Source organism: Pempheris klunzingeri, chromosome 23 (genome assembly GCF_042242105.1).
Source record: "Pempheris klunzingeri isolate RE-2024b chromosome 23, fPemKlu1.hap1, whole genome shotgun sequence".
Lineage (NCBI taxonomy): Eukaryota > Metazoa > Chordata > Actinopteri > Acropomatiformes > Pempheridae > Pempheris > Pempheris klunzingeri.
Genome location: NC_092034.1, coordinates 4,251,414 through 4,275,562, shown reverse-complemented (window position 1 = coordinate 4,275,562; position 24,149 = coordinate 4,251,414). Strand labels below are relative to the sequence as shown.

At 42.1% G+C, this 24,149-nt stretch overlaps 1 protein-coding gene across 1 annotated transcript; it reads right to left on the bottom strand.

Moving 5' to 3' along the window:
- Positions 1–1,277: 1,277 nt before the first annotated feature.
- htr2cl1 (5-hydroxytryptamine (serotonin) receptor 2C, G protein-coupled-like 1) lies at positions 1,278–23,169 on the bottom strand. The gene is made up of 6 exons (XM_070854814.1): positions 22,749–23,169; positions 13,501–13,701; positions 4,180–4,343; positions 3,894–4,041; positions 2,680–2,900; positions 1,278–1,850 (listed from the first exon to the last, which is right to left on the bottom strand). Exons 1-6 carry the CDS (start codon positions 23,167–23,169, stop codon positions 1,278–1,280), a joined length of 1,728 nt encoding a protein of 575 aa, XP_070710915.1.
- Between the last annotated feature and the right edge of the window lie 980 nt (positions 23,170–24,149).

Here is a 24,149-nt window from a genome sequence, read left to right as displayed (position 1 = left end):
TTTTTGTGGCTTCAACGATTTGAACTCTTCTACAAATTTGTTTTCCTGAATTAATGTGATTGCTGGTGCACATAATTCCACTTTTTGGAGAAAATAAAGTGTGATTTGATCACGATTGAGGAAGAGCTTGGAAAGTGACATTTGTAGTGTTTTATGAGGCGATGATGGCGCCTAATTGATTAAACTAGTGATCGTACACTGATGTCATGAAATCTATACATTTTGTTCCCTTTAAGAATGACATCTTAACAATCTTCACATTAACCCTCACGTTAAAAATGTTTCACATTTTTACTTTTAGGTTGCTGCCTTCTAAACTCAGTTGATTGTTTTTAGTAAAAACCTTTATAAGTTGGGGCTTTGATTCTTTCCAGCGGGGTTGTGTTGGTCAACAGAAGCAAGAGCCAGACAGGTGTGATGGACCAAACGCCTGCGCCATGTTTTCAGCTCTGTCAGCCCCTGGTTCAATCCAAGGGAGGCGACTCCTCTGCGTCATGCGACCACCAGATGGCACTGTGAGTCCACCAGAGACCAGCGGTCGCTGTACATTCCTTCATCTTGGTCGTCTCTGGCAAACTTTGACTGCAGCCTTGAAAAAGTTTCCTTTATAGAAAAATCCCATTTCTGTCGGCTGAATAGTTGATTATACAAGCTGGAAAGGTTCATTCAGATATACTTTTGGACTGTTGTTGCCAGGCCTGACAGGCGCAAAAATAGATTTGGTTTAGTTTGCTTGGTGTGGAGAGAATCCACTTAAACCAGAGCTCAGACTGCATTTTGACTCTGTGAAGGCTTGAAGTCGTAGATCGACTCCGTTGACCTCAGCGGTCGGTGTGTGACTCAGTAACCTGCATCAGTGGGACTCCGACGAGGGCCGGTTGACTTCATACCAGGTTAACAGTGAGAACAGGCCCTTCGCTGACTGCCTCATCCACGCCACGCCGTCCCTGTCTGACTCTCAGCTGGTACCTTAGTCCCCATGAAGTACACCACATCCTATGACTGCAGAGTGCAGCTCAACGAATGCTTTTATTCCCCATTTATGGCATCAAAACCAACATTTTGACACCAAATAGAAAACAAATACGTCTGAAATATTGGCTTTCATTCTGAAACTGTAGTGAAAAACTACACTCTCTTGTTCTCTCTGGTCGTAAGTAGTGCACTTCAGTGAGGGGGTAAGGCTCCTCAACCGACTTATAGCCGGTCGTCCAAACGCTGCTCGGCCCGGCGTCTGCAGGTTAAAAAGAAGACATGAAGCAAGAGAAAGTTCCCAATCACACGCTGCTTGTGTGTTCTCTGGAGCCGGGGCTGTAGCTGATGAGCGACAGCTCCTGCTCCACCTCAGTCTCCGGCTCCGTTTCGGAGAGCATGCCGATTTTGTGGCATTCAGAGAGGCTCTGCGACACTATTCCGATTTGCGTCTCGTCATCTGTCATGTCCTCTGGGTCCACCGCCAGCCTCCCGTTGTCTCCCCTGCTCCCGTTGCGACAGTTACTATTGCGGTCCATGCCTGCTTTCCCGTGAGTACCCATCAGAAGAGGGGTCACTGCGTGCGACGGGCACGGTGGGGGGACCAGGAGGGTTTTGCAACTCTGTCCGGCTGCGTTGGCCCCCACTTTGTACTGGCACCTGATGTAGCTGGAGAACGCCCTCCTGTAGGTCTTATTGAAGAGGGTGTAGACCAGAGGGTTGACCCCGGAGGAGATGTAGCCCACCCAGACAAAGACGTTGAGGAGGTCATTCAGCAGCGACTCGTTGCAAGAGCCCCGGCACAGGACGAAGGTGACGTTGGTGATGAAGAAGGGACACCACATGATGAGGAAGAGGAAGAAGACGATTCCCAGGACCTGATGATACAAAGAGGAGAGAGCAAAGGTAAGAAGGGAGGTTAATATAACATAAAAATCTACTTTTTTCCATTTAGAAAAAATAAATTTTTTTCCTGAATGCTCTCTAATTAAAATACATGCATCATACACAGACTGATGTTTTTTTAATATGGTGTTAGTGTGCCTCAACTACTGGGATTTTAAGTTTTGATATAGGTAGAAGTGTGCTTTGGTCTTCATCCAACAAGGATTTGAATTCAGTGAAGCCACCGCCAAGCTCCCCGTGAGCCCTCTGTGACTCCTGGATTGGACAACACGAGCTCTTCTAACCATTTCAGGGGAGACATTTGAAACTCTCTGTTCTCTCTGTGTGGAAACATCCGTCTTTCTTAGTCTTCAAAGACGCTACACACACGAAGCAATACAATAATGAAAAAATGACAGCGCAATATCTAGATTTGAACAGTTTCATGTGACTACTTTTTGAGGGTTTTGATTGGTTTGTTTCGCTACACTGGCCATTTGAAATGTATTAAAGCTGCATTCATTCACTAATATCTAATGTAAACAGTGGCTCAAATATAAGGCCACGTTCGTAATGTCTGGCTTGTTGTAAAAGTATTTTGAGCTGCTGTCGAGTTGTTCTTTTATGCAAATACAAGCAGCCACTTGAGAAATGAATTAAAATATGGTCTAAAACTGGGTATGATTGTTTAAACCCCCCCCCCCCACCTCTGTGTGTATTTACCAGTTTATCTGCCAGATGATACATTAAATGGCTCGGAGCCCTTAAATAAGTGCACCTTAAATCATCTGACAAGCACTCAACTCTGCTCTTTATTCTCACCTTGGAGGCCCTCCTCTCGTTCTTTATGGCCTGCATCATCCCCCGTCGGCCGTGGCAACCCGACGTATCGCTCCTTGATGGCCCCGCTGCTGGCGAGCTGAGCTGGGACGCCACCTCCGAGCTGGGAATGATGCTTATGCTGTCCGGCAGTATGCTGGGCTCTGCTCCCTTCAGACAGCTCAAGGTGTTTCGTCTGCTTTGAGGGGGTGGGGGCTTTAACTCTGTGGGAGGGGGAAGAATAACAAACATGATTGCACAAAGAAACTATTTCACTACTATGGTGGGAGGAAAGGTGGTGAGAGGTGCTTTTGACTTAAGTTTGGAAGGATGTGATTTGTCTGTTCCCACCATGACTCCTTCCAACTTTCCTACTAAGAACGTCTCGGTTTGATGGAACAGATATCTGCTGTCTGCTCGCCACCACGACTGTAGCATCTGTCCACAACTTCAGAATGGGAAAACCAACTTTTTGCTTGGCTCTGGCCCCCTTAGTTAGTAAATTTTAGCAATACAAGAGAAAGGGCTTTTAGCACGAGGATTAAACGACGTGTTTGTCAAACGCAGCAGGGCGTTGGGTAATGTTGACCGTGGTTGTCGGAGTGTAAACCTGACCCAGATCTAATAAAGAGCAGAACAGCTGCCAGTATTTGCATACACTCTGATATAGCTTGTTAATAGCATCCAGGTCCAGACAGGTAGGAAATACTAATCAGTGACCTACTAAGCTGTGACGAAATGCTCCGCCAAGGCTATCGCAGGTTCACTCTTTAATCCGATCCTTACATGTTTGGTTTCGGGTTCTGGGTTTTAGCTGAAAGAGGCTACACCACCCTCCAAACTCTTGAAATGTTGATTACTGCTCTTACTACAACCCCATGAACATTGCTTCAAAATGTGGAGAACTCCAAAGGTTGACAGGCCTAGTGCTGATTGCTGAGCTACAGCACGAGCTAATGCACACTGTTGTGACCTGGAGCCAAAGAGAGAAAAATGGAAAAAAAAAACAAAAACACAAATGAAAACGAAAATATGCAGCAATTGCTTGTGCCAGACTTTACTCAACCATCTCAAGAGTCGAAAACACAACCAGCAAAGTTGTTTCAGAAGGGTTATAAAAATGACCACCATTCATTTAAGAATAGAAATATGTATATTTAGGTTTGGCTGACGGTTTGTATCTCCGCATGAATTCATATATTAAGGTCTGTTTTTACCTTGTGACTCTGAAGAAGCAAGTGTGTTAATCTGAGGAAGGTGGAAGGTGCTGCTTGGAGGCTGTAATGTGTTTGCTGGTGTGTGCAAAGGCTGCTGGGAGGAAGTCTTAGCCTCGCACAGAAAGACAGTGGCCTGCCTCTGGAGCACCTGGGGAGCAGAGGGTGCAAAGAAGAAGAGGAAAAAGAAGAAGAGGAGCAAGGAGGGGGGGCTGTGAGTGTGAACAAAAACAAAGAAAGGTACAGTAAGGACTTTATGTGTTTGGAAGGCACACAGAGACACGACTACCTGTATGGTGAGGCAGTATGTCACCACCATGATGACCAATGGGATGAAGAAGGCCACGAAGGAACCAATCAGCATGAAGCGCTCCTCGTTGAGGACGCAGCTGCCGTTGACGAACACTTTGTCCTCGTTATGGAGGCCGATCACTGGGATAGGCATCGACACACCTAGAGAGAGAGAGAGAGGCAGAGACAGAACAATGGAGTCTTTAAAGGGGCAGTGTGCAGGATTTAGGAGGATCTATTAGCAAAAATGGACTATAGTATTCATGGTTATGTTTTCAGTAGCTTTTAATTAGCTTAGAATGAACCCTTTATATCTACATAAGGAGAAGGTCCTGCCATGTTGCACCACCATGTTTCTACAGGAGCCCAGAACAGACAAACAAGCGGCTTTCGTGTTTTTACTGTTGGCAGAGCATATTCGCCAGCGGCTACGCAGTGTGAACCCAGAATTAGCACCGAACTTTGAACAAAGGAAAAGAGACGCTCTGCTACGTTTCTTGCTTGACTCCCGCACCTGCTACCCACCGCAGGAGGACTTTTATTAAGCACGCCCACTTCATAGGTGTCAGAGGTCAGCGTCACAAATTAAGTTTGCCCAACATCACTAAACATCCATATAAATAAACAAATAATAATTGAGGACACAATCCAACATTTACATTGTAAAAAAGTGGTGGCTTGAATGTGGTGGCACCCGTTGGAAGACGAACAAAGAAAACAATGAAGATACTTATTATTTAGCACAAAAAACAGGGGACAGATCGATTTAACCAAGAATCATGAAGGTAATAAACATGAATCTTTGAGTTAAATTACATTGAACTTAACACATTTACTTACATTTCTTGAAGACCAAACTCAAACACATTTGGTGATTTTTTAAAAACCACGTGATTTCATTATCCACCAACAGGCATATGCATATTTGAAGGCTTGTAAAGACTCTTTTCTAATTAAAATGAGGGGAAATGCTTATTATACATGAAAATGAGCTTCACCTGCTATAATTCAATATGCTATTGGAGGTAAAATCAGTGAGTAATGAACGTTCATGATGTTATAATAGTCGCTTTGGTGCTGTAGACAACAAAGGCCTGGGGTGAGAGCAAGCCTTCCGAGGCCAAGCTGATTTTCTGACCTATGATAATAACACTGACTAATGTGCTCGCTGACCTGGTCCGTGTTTGCGGCACTGCGGAGAAAAGAGACTTAGGAGTGTTTCGGAGACAAGTCGGGACATCTGGGTCCTCTCTGAGCTGTGTCATGCACACAGTGTGGGCTGGCAAAGTTCATTTAAGAGCAAAGCACATCATTCTCTCCTCCGCAGCTGGTAACAAGGCCAACATCAAAACGCCATTTGGAGCAGCGGCAGCTCCCTTAATGCGATCGTTGCAATCGAGTGCAGACACACTGCACAGGAGGAAGAATTAGTTTGCATTGTCCAAATAAGCCGTGAGGTACAAATTGCTCTGACTAATGACACCATGCAGTGGTCTGGATGGGGTCATGACTCATTCCATACGGTCTCAGAAAGATTTTAAAGGGCTGGTTCACCCAGTTTACAAAAGAAGCAGCATCTAAGCACGTAGGAATTTTAGGTTTTCTGCCTCTGTGATTTCTGCCTGTACCCAAACACTGCTCAAAGCAGTGAGGAATTACATTTAAAAAATTCAACAGCAGTATGTCCTTTCAGAATTTGTGTCTCGGTACCTCATTGTCAACGGTTTCCACTGGGACTATTTCTTTGGTAGGAAGCAGCTGCAGTGCAAACTGTTCCAGATGAAGTCTGAGACCACCTGCATGGCTGGATGCCACTGGTGCGAAAGAAGTGAGAAAATATATCTGAATATTTGTAATTTAGTTGGACCAACGCTTCAAGGTGGAGCAATGCCTGATGGGACATAATTCACAAAGTAACTTTTGCCAGTCACACACAGGTTGCACTTCACACTGTGTCATTTAAACTCAAAATGCAGACATCACTCCCTCAGGTGTTTATGGTTATCTGCTGAAGCCAAAGATACTCGCCCACTCTGTAAATCCACACAGCGCGCAACCGAGACCATAATGAGGAGGGCAGACACCTTCGCTCTGCGGCAGATCGCAGCGTGGCTCGGCTCGGGGGCCGGTGCTGCTGGAGGAAAGATTACTGTACCAGCAGAGGGAGATCTGCAAAATCATCACAGTATGAGCTGCTCTAAAAATGTTTTCCACCTGATTGCCACACACACACACACACACACACACACACACACACACACACACACACACACACACACACACACACACACACACACACACACACACACACACACACACACACACACACACACACACACACACACACACACACACACACCTCTGTGAACCCAAAGAGCAGATGCAAGCAAACGCAGTGTGAAGCATCAACTATATGCTTGGGGAACAGAGACAATTACTTTGCATATGCTCATGCTTCAGAGATCATAAAGAAAAAAAAGTCATGGAGGGAATCTTGGGAATAAAAAAGAAATAAAATGACAAGAACAGTTCGAGAGAGTGGAAGGATTTTAGACTAAATAAACAGAGAGATCAACTGAGACATGAAGTTTGATCCCTCCAAAACTGAATGCATGTCAATCAATCTTATAAATACTATATGTATATGCATAATATCTATATGTCGCTGGAGGAGTATTTTGTGTGAAATACTCAAGCTATGACCAGTAGAGGTTGTTTACTCCGAGGTGATGGATAAAAACTGGAATAACTGTCCACCTTCAAGAAATCTGACTACAGTTTGAAGTCATTTTATAAACTGGAAGTCAGGGCAACACAAAACCATTCAAATATACAATGTGGTGCAGAATTCAGATGCAATGCAGGAAACCTGTTTTGAAGATTAAATGACCAGTTTGATTAAGAGTTTCTTTTCTTTCACTGAGTCCAGGCTTCTTCTTTTTTTTTTTTTTTTAAATCTTACTGTATTTTTAATTTGAACCAGTTTATGTCTAATGTAATGTTTTTTGTTTTGTTTTCACACTATCTTTGGTATCAGTTTGTTGTATTGTGCAAAGCAACATCAGGAACTAGTGTTTATTATAACGTAGTACTAAAAATTATATAATGTTGTATTATGTAAGATACACTCGTCGTACCGAACCTGCAAGTTTGAATGGATCCAAACAACCTCTCAGTCAGACAGTGTGTGTTGGTGCACCGGAGAGACTGGCTGTAAGGATCTTCTGTTGGATGTTTCGTTGCTAATCCTTCAGCATTGATCGCTGTAAGCTCTCTGAGACCTCAATCACAGCGGCATGTAGCGGTGCAAAACCTTTAGAAGGGTCAAGGAATGCCGGGGATTTCTCATAATTCAAAAGCAACCAGTTGTGAGGGGCTGCAGAGGATGAGGGAAACCTGTAAAACCCTGTCCGGTATCTGGAGGCATCGGTCAGCTCGACCTGTTAGTACAGTGGATGACGCGTCACAGCAAGTGCTTGGTTGTTTTGGTTTAATGCAAAGCCAAAATGCTTTCACAGTGATATGTATCAAATGTAAGGTCCTGTTGTTTTTGCTTTCCTGCATCTGTTCCTGCACAGATAACGCTGAGCTGAATTCCTGAACACCTTTTACTCATGGTGCACAGAGTAAGTGAGATCTTTAGAGGAGATAGTCACTTTGAATATCTCTTTAAAGATGCAGGGACATTTGTAGATTAGCAACAGCAGATAAGGGTTTTATTTATTTATTTATTTTCTGAGAGGAGGCACGCTCATATATTTCAGAATTCTGTCGTAGGATCAATAAAATAGTTGCAAATGATGGGTTTGGTGGAAACAATGAGTCATAAAGGCGCTCATAAAGGTGCTGTGAGGAGAAGAGCTACACTGAACAAACACATGCTTGGTGTAGCATCTGTCAGTTGCTTGAAATATTAAGACTAACGATTTGTATGAAATACATAAAACTAAAAGTTAATTAAGAGACCCAGGATCCACACCCATAGCCAGTGGTGCTCTTCTAGATCTTAGATCTTATAAGCACCAATATAATGACGTGAAAATAATCTGTTGCAAGTTAAAGTCCTGTGTAACTAAAAGTAAAAACCTATTAACAATAAAATGCACTCAAAGTATCAAAGTATTCATTCTGCAGTAAAATGTCCATTAGACTGATGTATTATCATATATTCCATTAGATTGTTAAACCTGATGCTTTACTGTTGTAGCTGGTCGATGTGGGGTTAGTTTTAACCACTTAAACTACTTTAGAGACAAATATTCAAACATTGAAATACAGATATCAGACTCCACCCCCACCCCAATAATGACTTGTTTGTGAAGGAAGTTTGTGTTGTTGTTTTTTTTTGAAAAGTTAAGTTTAGTCACTTTAAGTGAGTTTTGCAAAAGTGTTCTGACAGATGCTGCCAAGCTAATAAAGATGTCTGGGATGGTACGATGATTTGCCTCAGACTGGGTAGAGTAATCTTTTTTTAAATGCACAAACACAAAGAGAATAAGCAATTACATCCATCTGCTGTTTCTCTAATTCAGAACAGCCAGGTGAATCTAGGGGAAGACAGTGATCCACCTCATTGATCTCATCCCCTTAAAACCATGTGGGTCATGAAAGGAGGAGAATTCCAGCACTGACTACCCTGGCACACAGATCTGAGGAAACAGGGTGGCCCTCGCCTGATGTTGTTCACTGTGGGCCTTGCTGTCAGCTTCAGCTCTCAATGGATCTGCTGACTGTCACTATGGTTTAATTCAGCCACTGATAACCTGGTAAAATGTTGACTCTGATGAAGCGATCGAAGCGATCCATGTGCTCCAGGATTTTTCATCCTCGACCTGAGGAGCACCTGATTCAGCTGCACATCTCTGAAAGATGCACGAAGATCACTTTTCCATTCTGGTTTGACCGCTCCACAAACAAGTACGATATAATAATGTGTGCACAAACACTATTCAGCATTTCAAATGTGTTTCAAAGGAGGAAACAGTTGTGTCTAGATTGGCACTTCAGTTTAGTGGAGAGCAGACGCATCAGTTTCTAAGTGGTCTGAAGAGGAAAAGAGAGGGAGGGAAGCAACGCACAACCAGACACTAAAAGGGTCAAAAGAGAAAGAAAATCTCTTCATGGTATATTAACGCTGCATTTCTTCTGCTGGATATTTCCTTGCTAATCCTTTAGTATTGATCGCTGCATGCCCCCGCCAACCTCAATCTTGGCTGGGTGCTGTGGTTCAGAACCTCTTGAGCAGTCACGATAATGCCAGCAAGAAGACTTCTTATGATTAAAAGCAGCCAGTAGTGAACGAGGGCAGAGCAAGGCGAGTGAAGTAAGACTCTACCTGGTATCTTAGGTGTCAGTCATCTCCATCTGTCAATGCTGCTTTCACGAAGTAATCTCTCACAGCAAATCAACTTCACACATTCAATGAAAATGTACTTCAGAGGAAAATCTGTGTTGGTGAATCCAGCTTTCTGAAAATGGCGTACTCGTTTAGTGCAAAGAAGAAACGCCCAGCTGTGCCCCAGGAGATGGGCCTACACCTGCACTCACCACGGGGGTGCATGGGAAGGCTGCGGAGTAGCTCAGCTCAGAGGTGTGATGCTGATTTTTAGTTTACACAACCAGTAATATTCCAGCGAAGACACCAGCTGCAGAGGACGAGGCTCGGCAAGGTTTCCCTCCAGCAGGAGTCAGTTTTAAATCAGGTGTTGCAATTCACTTGAAAACTACATGTAGCGAGCAGAAAAGTAAACACTGATAAACTAATTGAACGGCGTCCCAACATCACAGCATCTGAGAAGCAGTGTGTGTGAAACACTTTGGGCTACACGTATATTTTCTATCAGGGGAAATATAAAGACTATACTGAAGGACACTCTTTGATACTGACAGATGTACATAGCTGGGGGGTGGGTGGGGGTGGCATTATGCTCAATGACTGTGTAAAATAAGTCAACGTAGCTTCTGGGTGTGAAACGTGAAGCCGGTGTGGATGTGCCTTAGACCTGCATTCGTTCTAAAGGCCAGCAGGGGGCGACTCCAGTGGCAGCAACAAGATGAGAATATGACTCGATAAACATTTTCCTTGTGAGTTTATGGGCTTCACTGCTACTTTCAGGTCTTCTTGTCACATCAGAGGATAGGTAGCATGGAACGGAGGGAAAGGAGCCAAATGTGAACAAAGCAGATTTTCCAAGAATTTAAAGACAAAAAACGTTTTAAAAAGCAGGCAGACGCAGGTGACACAGAGCAAAGGATCAGGGCAAGTATAGGAAGAGAAGGCATTCAAGAAAAAACAGGTTCAGGCAATCACAAGGGTGGGAAAAAACACAAGAACAGGAAGTAAGGTGGAACAAGACTACTACAAAATAAAAGAGGAGACAAGAGGAGGCGTGACTGTGCAAGAACACAAAACATATCCAGGGACGTGAGAACCAAGCTAACTACTCAAAAAGCCCTTAGAATAAAAATCAAAACAACAGAAGCTGATTATGACTCTTCTTCAATGCAGCATGATGTTCATTTTGTAAATTCTGCTCCCAATTTCAGTAAAATGGACAATAAAACAGGGTGAGAGGTGGGTGCTGGCGACGGCCTTAAACCACGATGGTGAATATGAAATTGCCAAAAGCAGCTATAGACAAACCAATGGGTGATGTCACAGCAGCAACGCCCTCTTCTTATATACAGTCTACAACACAATATGGGTTGTGCTGGAATTAATTTAAATTTGATGTTTTGAAAAAAAATGGGAGAACTAGTATGAACAAACAGGACGTACATTTCTCCTGGAAGAACATTTGAATCATGACATTACATGCAGGATCAATCTACGGTATCCCTTGAGGGTTTCTGTGCTAATGCAATGACTTAACACAGAGCTGCATTTACTGTAGGGTCAGAGGATGTTAGGCTAACGATGCGTTCAGGCAATCTGGATTTGTGTGTGTGTGTGTGTGCGTGTGTGTGGTTGTATGTTAAGATGTGGAAGCCCTCCTGGGTCTTAAAGGGCACGAAACAACATCACCAGAAGAAGGTCAGACAGACAGAGGGCTGAGAGAAAAGTTTTAAAAGTCATTGGATCCCTCAACATTTTCCTCAGAGGGAGGAACTACTCTCCCCTCAGAGATACACACACACACAAACACACACTTGACAAACTGATTACCCCAGACTATTATACAGCTGAAAAGATTGCTCTAACAAGGGAAGATTGGGAGGAAGAAAGAAAGACCAACTAATTACCGAGGTTGGAAACAGGGCAAAAAGGAAATTACAGTTAAGTAACTTTTTGTTCCATCTGCTGATGTAAACTACTGTCTGCAAGGTCAACAATGATCTTCGGAGATCAAGAAAACATGTACAAGATGTCCCTAAAGTGCTGAAAAATACAAGAAATTTCAATGAAAACTGGACTAAATCCTGATGGAGATCATGTGATATGATTACAAGTGCTCGCGAAGCCACCAAATTTGCTGTGTGACAAACTCAGAACACATATTAATAATCAGTTCACATGGCCTCTGACAGAAAACTACCGTATGAAAGGAATCACGAGACTGCGGTGCATCATTTTTCAGGTGTACCTGAAGATCTGCAAGTGTCTAAGATTCAACTAAAATGTGGAGCCAGTCAGCTTGTTTGAGACGTCCCCTTCAGTTTCATTAATCTAGGTTTCACAGCAGCGGTTATTCAATCAAAAAATCTGATTAACATTTCTCATCCAGGCTGCAGAACATCTATTTTTACATGCGCTGTCTGTCTGTGTTTGTGCAGTGTTTTCCTGGCTACTGCTAATAGTTGCCATCAATTTTCACATGACATAATTCACTAATTTGCATATGACTGTCTTTGCTACTGATAAATGAATATGAAAAGGGCTGTGATCACCTTTGGGGATCAGAAAAGTATGTGATGCAAATCAGTTCCAACTGCAAGAATAATCTGCAAGACGCTTTGAGCGTCAACAAACTGACAAGTGGGTTCCCAGTGCTTCAGCAGTGGTTGGTAGGTGTGCTGGTAGGACCTTTAAACAAACTGCCAGGGGACCAGACAGTCATTAAATTTAATAACAGTCATCAATCTGGAAACTCTCTGTGTGGGCCTATAGGGGACGGACAAATTAGCCAAATTAACAGCGACGCAATACAGTAAAACAAAATCCAACAAAGCACCATCACAAACTGAGCTTGACAAGAAAGCTGACTGCTTTTTAACCACGTTTTGTTTCTGCAGATGTGTAAATGGATGCCAAAAATATTAAAGGACTGGTTCACCCACATTATAAAAAGAGAATCCACCCCAATAGAACAAAGGTAATGGAATCAATTATTCAACGACAGCATTAATTAATCAACAGCAATGTGTCTTTGAGGATAGTTGGGAGGCATTAATTCTTTCCCTTGAGTGCTGTACATTGACAACTTAATTTTTAATCTTAATTTGTTATATCATATCACCCCGAATGATCCTGAGAACTCACAGTGAACAGCATGAATAGAATATGTACTGCGGCAGCACTCTTTTCTGTGTTACTGAGTAAGTTACTGAGTAAAAGTCTGTGTAATAACTCCTTCTCAGATGCTTAGTATGAAAATATCAAAGATTCCTGTTATCAAGCCCAAATCTTTTAGTCTCAACTCATCGACAAGATCTTTTAAAAATGTGACATTTTTAAAAGAATTACAAACAGTTATTCGATAATCATTTTTTTCTGAACACATGATAATTTAACCCACAGTAACAGTAGTAGTTGTTCCTAAACTGTTCATTGGATTATCCAGAAAAACAAGGACGTTGGTTTTGGAGACACAAACTGTGAGGACCACAAATTAAATTCCATTTACATGCATTATATTCGAGTAACAGCAGAAAATGGCCATCTTAAAACCTTGGAAGAAGAAAAACATTACTATCTGGGAGGTAAAAGAAATATAATATAATATAATATGTATTTTTGTGATTTGGGTGAAGTGACCCTTTAAAGCTCTATAATGTCTCCAATACAATCTGTTTTCTGCCTCTTTTGCCATACATCTGAAGAGAGGAGGCACTATAGGAGAGAAGGTCAAGAGTATCTCCAAAATCAATGGGCTTCTTCCTCCTGACAGCATGGATGTGACCATGTGATCCATGTAAATCTGGCCAGTATTGATTTAGTCTAATTTATTATGCTTGTGACTAGAATTTTATTTTGCGATTAGGGATCAGCAAACTCACTCCATATAAGTTAAACTATTCATGCCTGCGCCTCTGTGTGCAGAAGCATGAATGCAATGAGCCAAATCTTTTGGACATGAACATGCGTTTTCTGTGCTCTGACCTATAGATATGGTCCAGACAGCGGCGATCTTCATCATGGCTTTGGTTCTGGAGTTGAAGCGGCTGTGCTCTATGGGGTTGCGGATGGCGACGTATCGGTCCAGAGAGATGGCGCACAGGTGCATGATGGAGGCGGTGGAGAACAGCACGTCCAGGTAGATCCAGATCGGGCACAGAGCGCTGGGGAGAGGCCAAGCGTAGTCTGGAGCACCAACAGAGAGAGAGAGAAGAGGTAAGGAAAAGGGCATTGGAAATAATGCTAATGATCTTAAAGTGCTAGTAATATCTAATAAAGGCAAAATTAGAAACCAGAATCCTGTTAAATGTGTGGTGCAGGAAGTATTCAGCTCCTTTGCTTAAGTAAGAGCATCAATACCACAATGTGAAAATACTCCACTTCAATATATATTGTTTTTATTATTAATGTTGCATTTCACTGCTGTTGTCACCATGTTCTCTTACCAAAAATGACAGAACGCACCATGACGTGTGTCATTCAACATTGTTTTAATGTTGCATTTAGCTAGATTAGGTTTAGGCATCTGTACTACTTAGATCTACTAAGATCACTTAAAATAAAGTCTGTTAAAATAACTCTCACGGGGGACACAGACAACAGCCTCCTGGGTGAAAGTCACTAGAGGTCACACATGTAAACATTAGTCATTTTAACCCCCTTGAAGAAAATGTCCACTGATGTCGTTTTCAGTAGGAGGACGGGTTGGCTGTGGTTCTTTAAGGTTGTGCTAATGTTAAATACTTCAGACACTGTTGGAAAAATAAATAGTTTATGTAGCCTAAGAAGTAGGAGAATTTTCTTGACCTATAAATGACGGCTTAATTCTTCAATTTTCCAGACAGTTCAAATTCGAAATCACCATATTTAGAGATGCGTGATTCTGAAAACATAACTAAGGCTGTCAGACAAATGTAAGGGAGTAAAAGTACAACGCTGCAAGAAATGAAATGACTCAAGTAAAGAACAACTACCTCAGATTTGTACTGAAATGCAGTGAGTAAATGCATGTAGTTACAATCCACCACTACTGAAGTCTTATTGTCGTTTATTTCTGTAAGTGTAAAATGTTTTACTCACTTCAAGGATTACTTTGCAGTTTACTCTAAAATGAGAGACAGACAGGAAAAAAAAAAAGCCTTCAGCTTTTTCTCTCTGCTGCTGTTGATACACGGTTGTCTTTGAAAGCAGTGATGTAAACACGTTCAATCTGTTCTGAGGGCCTGGCAGAGCGAACGTCATCAGGGTCAGCGGAGTATGAAGGCTTAAGATGCAGCATGCAGAGGTTGACTAACCTTTAATTAATTAGAGCACATCAAAGCTCAAGGCACAGCGCACTTCACGTGCACTAAATTTCTCCCAGTTCTCATGAGAAATCAACTTAAGGTGATATTTTGATTACGGCATTTACATGGTTTACAAGTATTACCCTGATTATAATGATTTAGATAATTAGATATGTGTTTACTTGTACAATTCTGCCGACAGAGAGTAGAGGTGGAGAGTAGATAATTAGTTTGTATGCAAATGTTGCCAGCAGGGAGGTGAAGCTCTGCTTTAGTTACTATTTAGAAAAGGAATTGTTGTTTACACTGTATGTTTCTGTGCAGGACCAACAAATTAACACACTGCATATGGATGTGTAGTATGAAAAAAAGGGAGAGAATAAAGCTCTGCTGAGGGTTTTGTGGTTGTTGGTGTAAAGTGAGTGGTTGTAAGCTGTGTGGCTTGTTTTGTGAGAGACTCGAGGTTTGATGCCTCCCGCTGATTCTTGAATACAAAAGCTGACAAGATAATGAAAAGGATATGACAAGAGGGAAATAATAACAATGTTGATTATGGCTGATTATAAAGATAAAGATGGATTTGACAGATTTCCACAATACCGCACCCACACTGGGAAGATATGAGTCATTAAATTATGTTTATCATTCAAAATCTGTAGAATATGGCACATGAGCCAGGTTTCCATACAAACAAATGCAAATTTAAGCTAATTTTCTCTAAATCAGTAAAAGAAAAGATGACTTTATCTATCATAGATGAAATGAAACAGTTATTTAACTCCCAGCTAAACAGAAACAGAGGCCGACATCAGATATACTCAGCAGTTTGTGAAGCAAACGATGATCAGCCATTTTGCCAGTTATGCTTGGTTGAACCCTGGCGGTGAAATCCCCCTCCACAGGGGGGGTCAAAGGTCACAGCCAGTGACAGCGTGATACCCTCTGGAGCTGGTAGCGAGTCGCTAGGCTCACTGCTCTGCAGGTCGAACGAGTCTGGGTCACGGGGAATAAAATCAGGTCCTGCTTTTTCAAACAGTGGGTCAGTGTGCCGCCTGGGACGCCAACACGGCAGCTGAAGCAACTAACAGAAAAACAGCAGGAAGCTTTTGGCAGAGACCAGCTGCGAGGGGATTGAATCAGCAGGTTAACATTTGCTTAAACTGGGGTAAATTAGTTAGCTTGATTGGCGAGCTGGCTGCTTAGCGGGCTGAAATGATATCCTGACGCTGTTTTACCCACCAGCAGGAAAAGGGTACACTCGGGAAAAGAACACATCTAAGCATGTGGCTTCTCAGGAAATACTAAAAGAAAGGCAAGAACTCAAGCGAAATCAACTGAAATCTGATGCACTATTATAACCTGAACCAATATGAAATGTAATCTGCAGGATAAGAACATCAGGGGAAACTGATCTGTGCATCTGTTTTATTTCCAGCTGTGTCAGCTTTCTAAAGAGGACGCATAGCGCAAAGTCTGACTCTCTGTGTCTTTTTCTGCCTGCAGCTATTTATATGAACAGTCCTTTCTTCAGAGAGGACAAGACCTGTGGCCAAACACACACACACACACACACACTCCTTAATTTCATCCCTGATTTGCAGGACAAGCAGCACGTATGTGATGCATGTGGAGTGAATCACGTGCTTGTTTGTGCGTGCGCTGAGTGGGAGGCAGCTTGCATAACTTTACAGAGGTCAAACACTTATTGGGGGCACTGCATGACACACACACACTCACACACACACACACACACACAAGGTGTTACTCAGATGGCTTGCGGGTGTGTTGGATTTTCTGGTAAATACAATGAGAGACTTAAATCTGCTACTGCCTCAGCTAAACACCGTTTGTGAAACACTAAGATGTATTTTCCATTGAACCAGTGCTGTTCAAGTGAGGCTGACTGGATATCTGCTAATGGCAAATATGTCCTTAAGAAATAGGGACTACCAGTATTTACTTTCATGTACTATCTCTGTGCTTTTCTGCCCTACAAAGGCAGAGAGCGGCGCATACGTATCACCCGTTGCAGATTCATCTAATAAGAAAGTTATTTCTAGGGAAACTGGGCTGCAGAAAACATGAAAATGGTGCAATACTGCAAACAAGCCAGAGCATATTGAGGAAAGCCTTGCAGGAGTCTTCAGACTGTGATGTAGAGTTTAATGGAATTACGAAGGATTATTATTATTAGAGTGGACAAAGAAGAAGGAGCTAATTTACATTTTATGATTAAAGGTTTTTACCATTTAAAAAATGTCTTCTGTGAAGTAAAATGAGTCTGGGTTGCTTCTGGTCTCACGTAGATTTTGTTTGAAGGTTAAGTTGCAGTTAGCCATCGACCTCGGCCAAATGTTTGATGTGCTGCATTATTTCAGCTGCAGGATCTCTCTCTCTCTCTCTCTCTCTCTCTGTATTTTATTCTACAGTCCTTCTCACTTTGCTACAAGCTGCTAGTCCTCTTTCCAATTTCATAAAGTAGAGACGACACATCTCATGTTAATCCACACATCTAAAATTAATCAGGAGGGGAAAAAGTCTACTATTAGAGTGTGTGTGTGTGTGTGTGTGCTTTTCCACATGTGTGTTACGTCAGCGAGGGTGTTCATTTCCAATTTCAGCCCCCATGCAGAGAGCTAGCCTTCAGCACCTAACTTTGATTGAGTTGGCCTTGAAGGTCATATACTTTTAGGCTATGTGTGCCTGTGTGTGTAGGTGTGTGTGTGTGTTTAGGTGTGTGTGTGTGTGTGTGCGATCAACTCCAGTCCTAATTGAGTCTACAAGCTCTCATCGCCCTCTCTGCTGCTTTTGTTCCGTTTCTTTTTTCGTCATTGCTCCTCCGTCTTGCCCTCTGCCTCCTGACCTGATCTTGCTCCACAACACCTTCTTCCTGTGCACTAAAAATGTATAGATATGTGTTTGTACGTTATATTTGGAGGTAAGACTTGAAGTGCGATATATCCTTTTTTTTTTTTGTTTATATCACACACTTGCAAATATGAGAAATTTCCTCACTTCATATATTATCAGTGTTTTATTATCACTTCTATGTTTTATCACCAAATAAAAAGCCAAGTAAGGAAACAAGCCAAATTTATTTGAAATTCCTCTCCCTTCATGGCCACGATCACATTTTGATTGAATGGAAGACATCAGATTAGTGCTGAATAGTAAAATGGATGTGGAGAGTTAAGACATTATCAGCGTGATAAAAACTGATTTTCCAGTCACCGTCATTACAGGCCATCAAACAGCCACTTCTCATGCTTCTTCGCTGAAAGAACCTCAGTCATGGTTGAGGATTTGATGGAAATGGCCGGCGTGTGTTTTGGTAAATATGGTAAAAAATGCAAAAACACTGAGCTCTGAGAAAGTTTCATTAGAATTAATTCTAAAGTTTTCTCTTTTCCTCACTTAACTGCTAAAACTTGATGCAAATCGCTTGTTTCAACCGGATAAACGCCACCTGTGAGATTTGATAATTAGCATAATCGATGTTCCTGTTCCGCTCAATTTGTGGCCAGGTCTAATTGACAAAAATGTTACCCGGGAATAAAAAGAACTCCACTGCTGCAGGATATCAGCAGACACAACATTTCACATTTAGCAGTTTTTAGTGATATTAGGGAACAAGAAGGATTTTAAAAAACACTACTACGGCCGTCACCACCATGAAGACAGAAGCAAAGGAAAGAGTTAGTTTGCCGTTAGCTTCCCCTGTACATGTATGTGCACTCATACTCTTGCATGATCCGCCCCCGCCATTCGTATCACACGAGCCACAATGAGATCATGTGAGTGAAGTCATGCGTGTGTGTAAAGGTGGACGACACGGCGGTTGTGTCTGAGGTCGGCTGAGGTCGACTGGAATTGTGACATTTGCAGAGATTTATCAAATACATATGATTTGATCAGGATGATTGCCATATTTTTTTCCTGTCCAAAGAACATTTACCTCCTCTTTTTTCACTGTGCTTGCTTTCTGATTATTTTATAAGCTTAGACTCCAGCAGTTCCAATTAAAGAAATTCAAGCATACTTCTCAAAAGCTGTGTGTGCGTTTATGTGTGTATGTGTGTGTGTGTGTGTGTGTGTGTGTGTGTGTGTGTGTGTGTGTGTGCATATGGCCTGATTACCTAACCATCCACATCATCTTTTCCCACGATCATCATCACCATCATTGTCACCATCATTATTATTGTATTCTGAATGATTCACTGTTTTAAATCGTGTGAGAACATTCTGTGATGTGCCTGTGTGTGTTTTTGTAGTTGTGTGTGTGTGTGTGTGTGTGTGTGTAAGTCTATCACTTAGCCAGCCGTGGGGATCAATGCACACATGTAGCAGTGATGGATGACACTGCAAGTATAGATCGAATCTGTGTGTGTGTGTGTGTGTTTACAGGCACCAGTGTTCTTTTGTAGGTGTGTGTATAAATGACAGACAGACACGCTTGCATATCTGTGTGTGTGTTTTGGTGTGTTTGTTTGTGTGAAAGATTGATTACTTGATGACTGCAAAGCAATCACGATCATTAGCAGCAGCAGCTTTAACTAACAGACAGATACAGATTGAGCGGGCGAGTGTTTCCATTGACCATACGTGGCCCATTAAGCAGCAATCAACCTTCCCTGCCCTGCTTAGTATTCCTGAAGGATGCCAAATACAGAGCAGAGACATGAATGAAGCTAGTTTGGAGCATGTTGTGCAGAGGATACAAAGGAGTGGCAGGCAAAGTGAAAAGGGACGTTATTATTTAAGGCTTTAATGTCGGTACTCAAGGCTTGCAGCGGTTTACTTCAGGTCAGATTGATGTGTTGATTATTACTTTTTTGCTTTGAATATCTGGTTTTAAGTGGTGCTCCAGTGATTTAGTGTTGCATTTCCATAAATATGAAGGACTCAAGGGTTTAAAAAAGGAATAAAAAGAGGCAGAGATATCCTGACTTTTAATCCCTTATATTTGTCAATATAGCAGCTCTCTGCCTCTGAAAACTTCTTTCAAAACGCACACCTATGAATGAGGAAGAAAAAGGCGCACAACAAAAAAGACGATGTCTCTGTGGGTCTGCAGATGTTTTCAAACTTTAGATGCGTCCCATCAGAACTACAGTGGACTTTATGCAACCGTTTGTCTATCTTGTACCTTGTCTTTTTCTATCGTTTGGGTAAAATCAAATTGCCCTAAAGACCCACTGAAGATGAAAACTTCTATCTTCCCTGGCCCTTCTTTGGCCTTTTCCTATCCATACAGCTATTTTTAATATTGTGTTTCTAATTGTTTGAGGAATAGATTTATATATGTCAAAATCAAATACAATTCAATAGATCTTCATGACGCCCCATCAATAAGATAATGCTCCTCATTGCCTCGAGTTAATGAAGACTGCTGAGTTCTTGACTTCTCATTGATCCACACTTGAACCTTTTGACCCCTGATTCGGTCTGTTATCCTTGAATCTTGTGTTATCCTTCCATTCTCAGCATGATGTTGTCAATGAACGTCCATAGTCCAGCAGCTGCATGTCATACATACACAGGAACAAGTTGTGCTCAGTGCTGCACTGAAATTTCATTTATGTTTGCCAGCGATATAATATGATTTTGACTTTTTAGCAAAAGGTCCAGGCAAACACATCAAACAAGAAAAATAATGTCTGGATACCTGGTAATCCTGACTGGTGCAACCATGGCAAAGTGCACACGAGTCCAAACACTGAAATTGAATACATTTTTGGCCTGTCAAGATAAAATCTATGTTGACTTTTCCAAAACTGTTTCTCCGTGTTATCACAGTGGTAAAATGGCACATACTTCCCCCCTTGGCAAATCTATTTGGCTCACATGTCATCACTGTTTGCAGCCAAACTCAATTAAACGAAATGTTTTCTTAGATAGGCACAAAATGACCACATGTGACATTCGCTGATAACCGAGGAGACTTCTCAAATCAATGTCACTGTCAGACGCACAAAAATGATCACACACCAACAGATTCATATTTGACTGTCTAGAACGTCACATACTCTGTCAGCCTCTGCCATGCTGCTAACCACACACTAATCACTCCTCTAGAGTCCCGAAGACATTAGACAAATAATGGATCAAATTAACCACACAAGTAATCGTGGCTTCCCATCTTTGACACAAGCGTTTAACCCAGATTTCCATGCTGATATTAGGATTTAGAGAGATGGTGAGCACTCAGAGAATCTAGCAGCTAAAGATATTTCTTGAGAAACTGGTGAGAAAGACTAAAAAGAGAGAATATTGGAGTAATCAGGAGGCCAGAAACATGACTGTGTGTCTGCAAATGTCTGTTTTTTCTATCATATTTGCCGTAATGTCTTTAGAAGGTAATGATATGAAACATGTTGTCCTAACACAGCTACAAAAAATAGCCACAGAAGCAGCCACCTAGAATTGCCGGGGTGGGCCTTGATAGATCCATGGCAGATCCCTGCATGGCTGCTGGGTACTTGACTACCACATTTGAGCAGACGAATGTGTTTGCAGTGGAATCTAGACACGTCCTGTTAAGACAGTCACAAACATAAAGTCCGGATGGTGGTGGGAATTGACTTACTTGAAACTTGACCCCCCTTGTGGCCTGAACTAACTTGAAACTTAAAAGCAAACAATCAAAGCTGCTAAAGTTCCGAATCAATTAAAAAACGAATTGACCATCAACATAAAAGATCGTGACCATTCACTTTATTATATGAAGATTCGTGACTGCTTTGACGGACTCCAGACACTCTGACATGACCTTGGTTTGAATGAGCTCTTGGAAATAAGAAATGTTGCCACTGACAAGGATTACTGTTCTGAAAACTGCAAATGCCAGCTTGTGTTTATCTACAGCTCTCACTTACTATCAGCTCTGTGATCACTTCTGTGATGGTGACATTTACAGGTACACAGTGAGAAATGAACCCCTCCTTTGTGGTGTTAATGTAGAGACCCGGCTGAAATGTTAGAGAAGGACGGCCTTTCTTTAATCTAATGTTTTTACTCAATATTGGAAAAGAAATTCAATACACAGCCCACCATGCAACAACCAGACATCCTATTAAGCGAATGTGGGCGTTCATGCAGAATCCTGGCACGGATATTGTAAGCAAGAACAGCAGTTGATAGCGGGCATGATATTGCAATTATCAATTTGGCATCCTCGAGCTATTGAATCACTTGCAATGTAACAGTGCAATGTCTCAGAGAAGCAATAATTATTTCAATAATTGCACTGAAAATGTTTTGATGTAATGACAGGGCACATGTCACAATGTACTGGCAACAGCTGGTGAGTGGGTGGGTGCCCGAGATCAGGGGTAGAAATCTGCAGCGAAGATTAAATGTTGGATGAGATTTGTAGGCATGTATCTGTCTTTCATGATTACAGTAAGAAACTAAGGATAAAATCAATAATTACAAGCACTTACAGTAGGTTGGAGCATCGCTAATTGTACTGAATAGAGGACTCACTGTTAGCTGATCAGATGTTCTTGTATGATTCATATTTATATACGTGCCTACCAACATTTTATTTCTAACAGAATGCAAATGTTTGAAATTTTATGTAGCCAGTTTTTCACCCCAACATCACCAGCAGAGTGAAAGAGTTAACATTTCTATACTGAGAACAAGATGTACTTCTTTCTGAAAGTAGATTTGCAAGGATGTTCTACACCATCTTTCAGTTTCCGATTAACGTCTTCCTAATATTGTCAGCAAATACTGAAGCCAATTTCGTTCTGAAGCAAGAGATTTTTGAAGTTCAATCGTCCGGCTCAATGTTACGTTGAAACTGATTGGCATGACGAGACGTGACTTTTACATTTTGCATTTTCTTACATCGCAGTAAGATCTTTTTGTTGCTTTCTCCACGAACCTTTTACTTTACATGTCAACCAAAGCAGATGTACTACGTGGGAAGTCAAAACTCACCATAGAGGATGTTGATGAGGGAGATCGGCATTACCAGGATGCCTACCAGCATGTCGGCTACGGCCAGTGACCTCAGGAAGAAGTTGGTGGCATTTTGGAGTTTCTTCTCCAACGACACTGCCAGGATGACCAGGATGTTGCCACCGATCGTCAGCGCGATGATGACTAGTATGAGCAGCGCTGGCCAGTTTTTTTCTTTCATCACCGCACTGGTGACGGATTCCTTGGTGAAATTGTCCAGACCAGCACTCATTGCTGCCACACCTCCACCTCCACTGCTTCCTCCAAACCCTATCCCCCATGGTAGGGTTTGGTTGACGTCCAGGGGGTTGTTGCTTGGGCAAGCCATCCGACCTCCAACCTCCAAGGAAGAGGTGGTGGTGCTGAACCCACCAACAAGAGCCCTCGCTGGGCTGCCCATCCCAAAGAGAGACCCTTACCCTATCTATTATTTTGATTCACCCTCTTCACCAACAGAGGTACAAAGAAGGTGGAGAGAGAGATGCGCTCAGCATTGAACCAGACTTATCTGAAGGGTTCTGCTGTGTGTTTTCCAAAAAAGGATTCTTTCTTCCAACAGAATACTGTTAATAAGGACAGACTGATGAAAACAGGATCTGAGGAAAGAGGAACAAACAGAGAGGAAGTAATTTTGGGGATGGAGAGGGAGAGGGAAGAGGGAAGAGGGGATGTGGATGAAATAAAAGTGTTCTTAAGTCTTATAATATATTCCAATAAAGTCTCACTAGCAGCAAATGGCCTCAAATTGTTCCCCAAAGTTTGAGTCTTCCGTTTCTTGCCAATATGTCATTGGCGACATGCTCTCAAGGTGTACGCTGAGCCAAAATGTCCCGTGTTGCTTTGTGCTGTTCAGTCACTTCCACCTCCTGATGGAACAGAGAGTCTGAGAGTTTCTAATTTAGAGCTGAAAAAGGTTTTAGTCATATCCATGGCTTCTCCCTGCTCTCCGCTGTCTGCTCCCAGAGCCAGATCTTTGATAGGTAGTTTGGCAGTGCGTATTGGTTAGTTTTTATATCTGTATTCATTCATAGATCCCGCTGCTGTGGTCTGTTGCATCTAAGGCGTTTCAAGTGGCTTGTTTCAGGTCAGAGTTGAGGATCAGGTTGATCTGTGGACGAAAAAAAGAGATCAGATCATTTCTTTTGAACTTCCTGTTTGTACTCAATCAGACATTCATCATCAATTAATCACTTTTGCATCTTTCTAATTGTCTTATTATCGTACCATCCATCATTCAACCTACCATTGTTACTTCGTTGGATCCCTATTCCACTTCCTTCATTCCTAAACACTAACACTAAATCTCCCCTTCCACCTTTCCTGCATTTCTTCCTCCCTCTGCAGCCATTCTTTAACACGGCCGATCAATTCTTCTTTGCC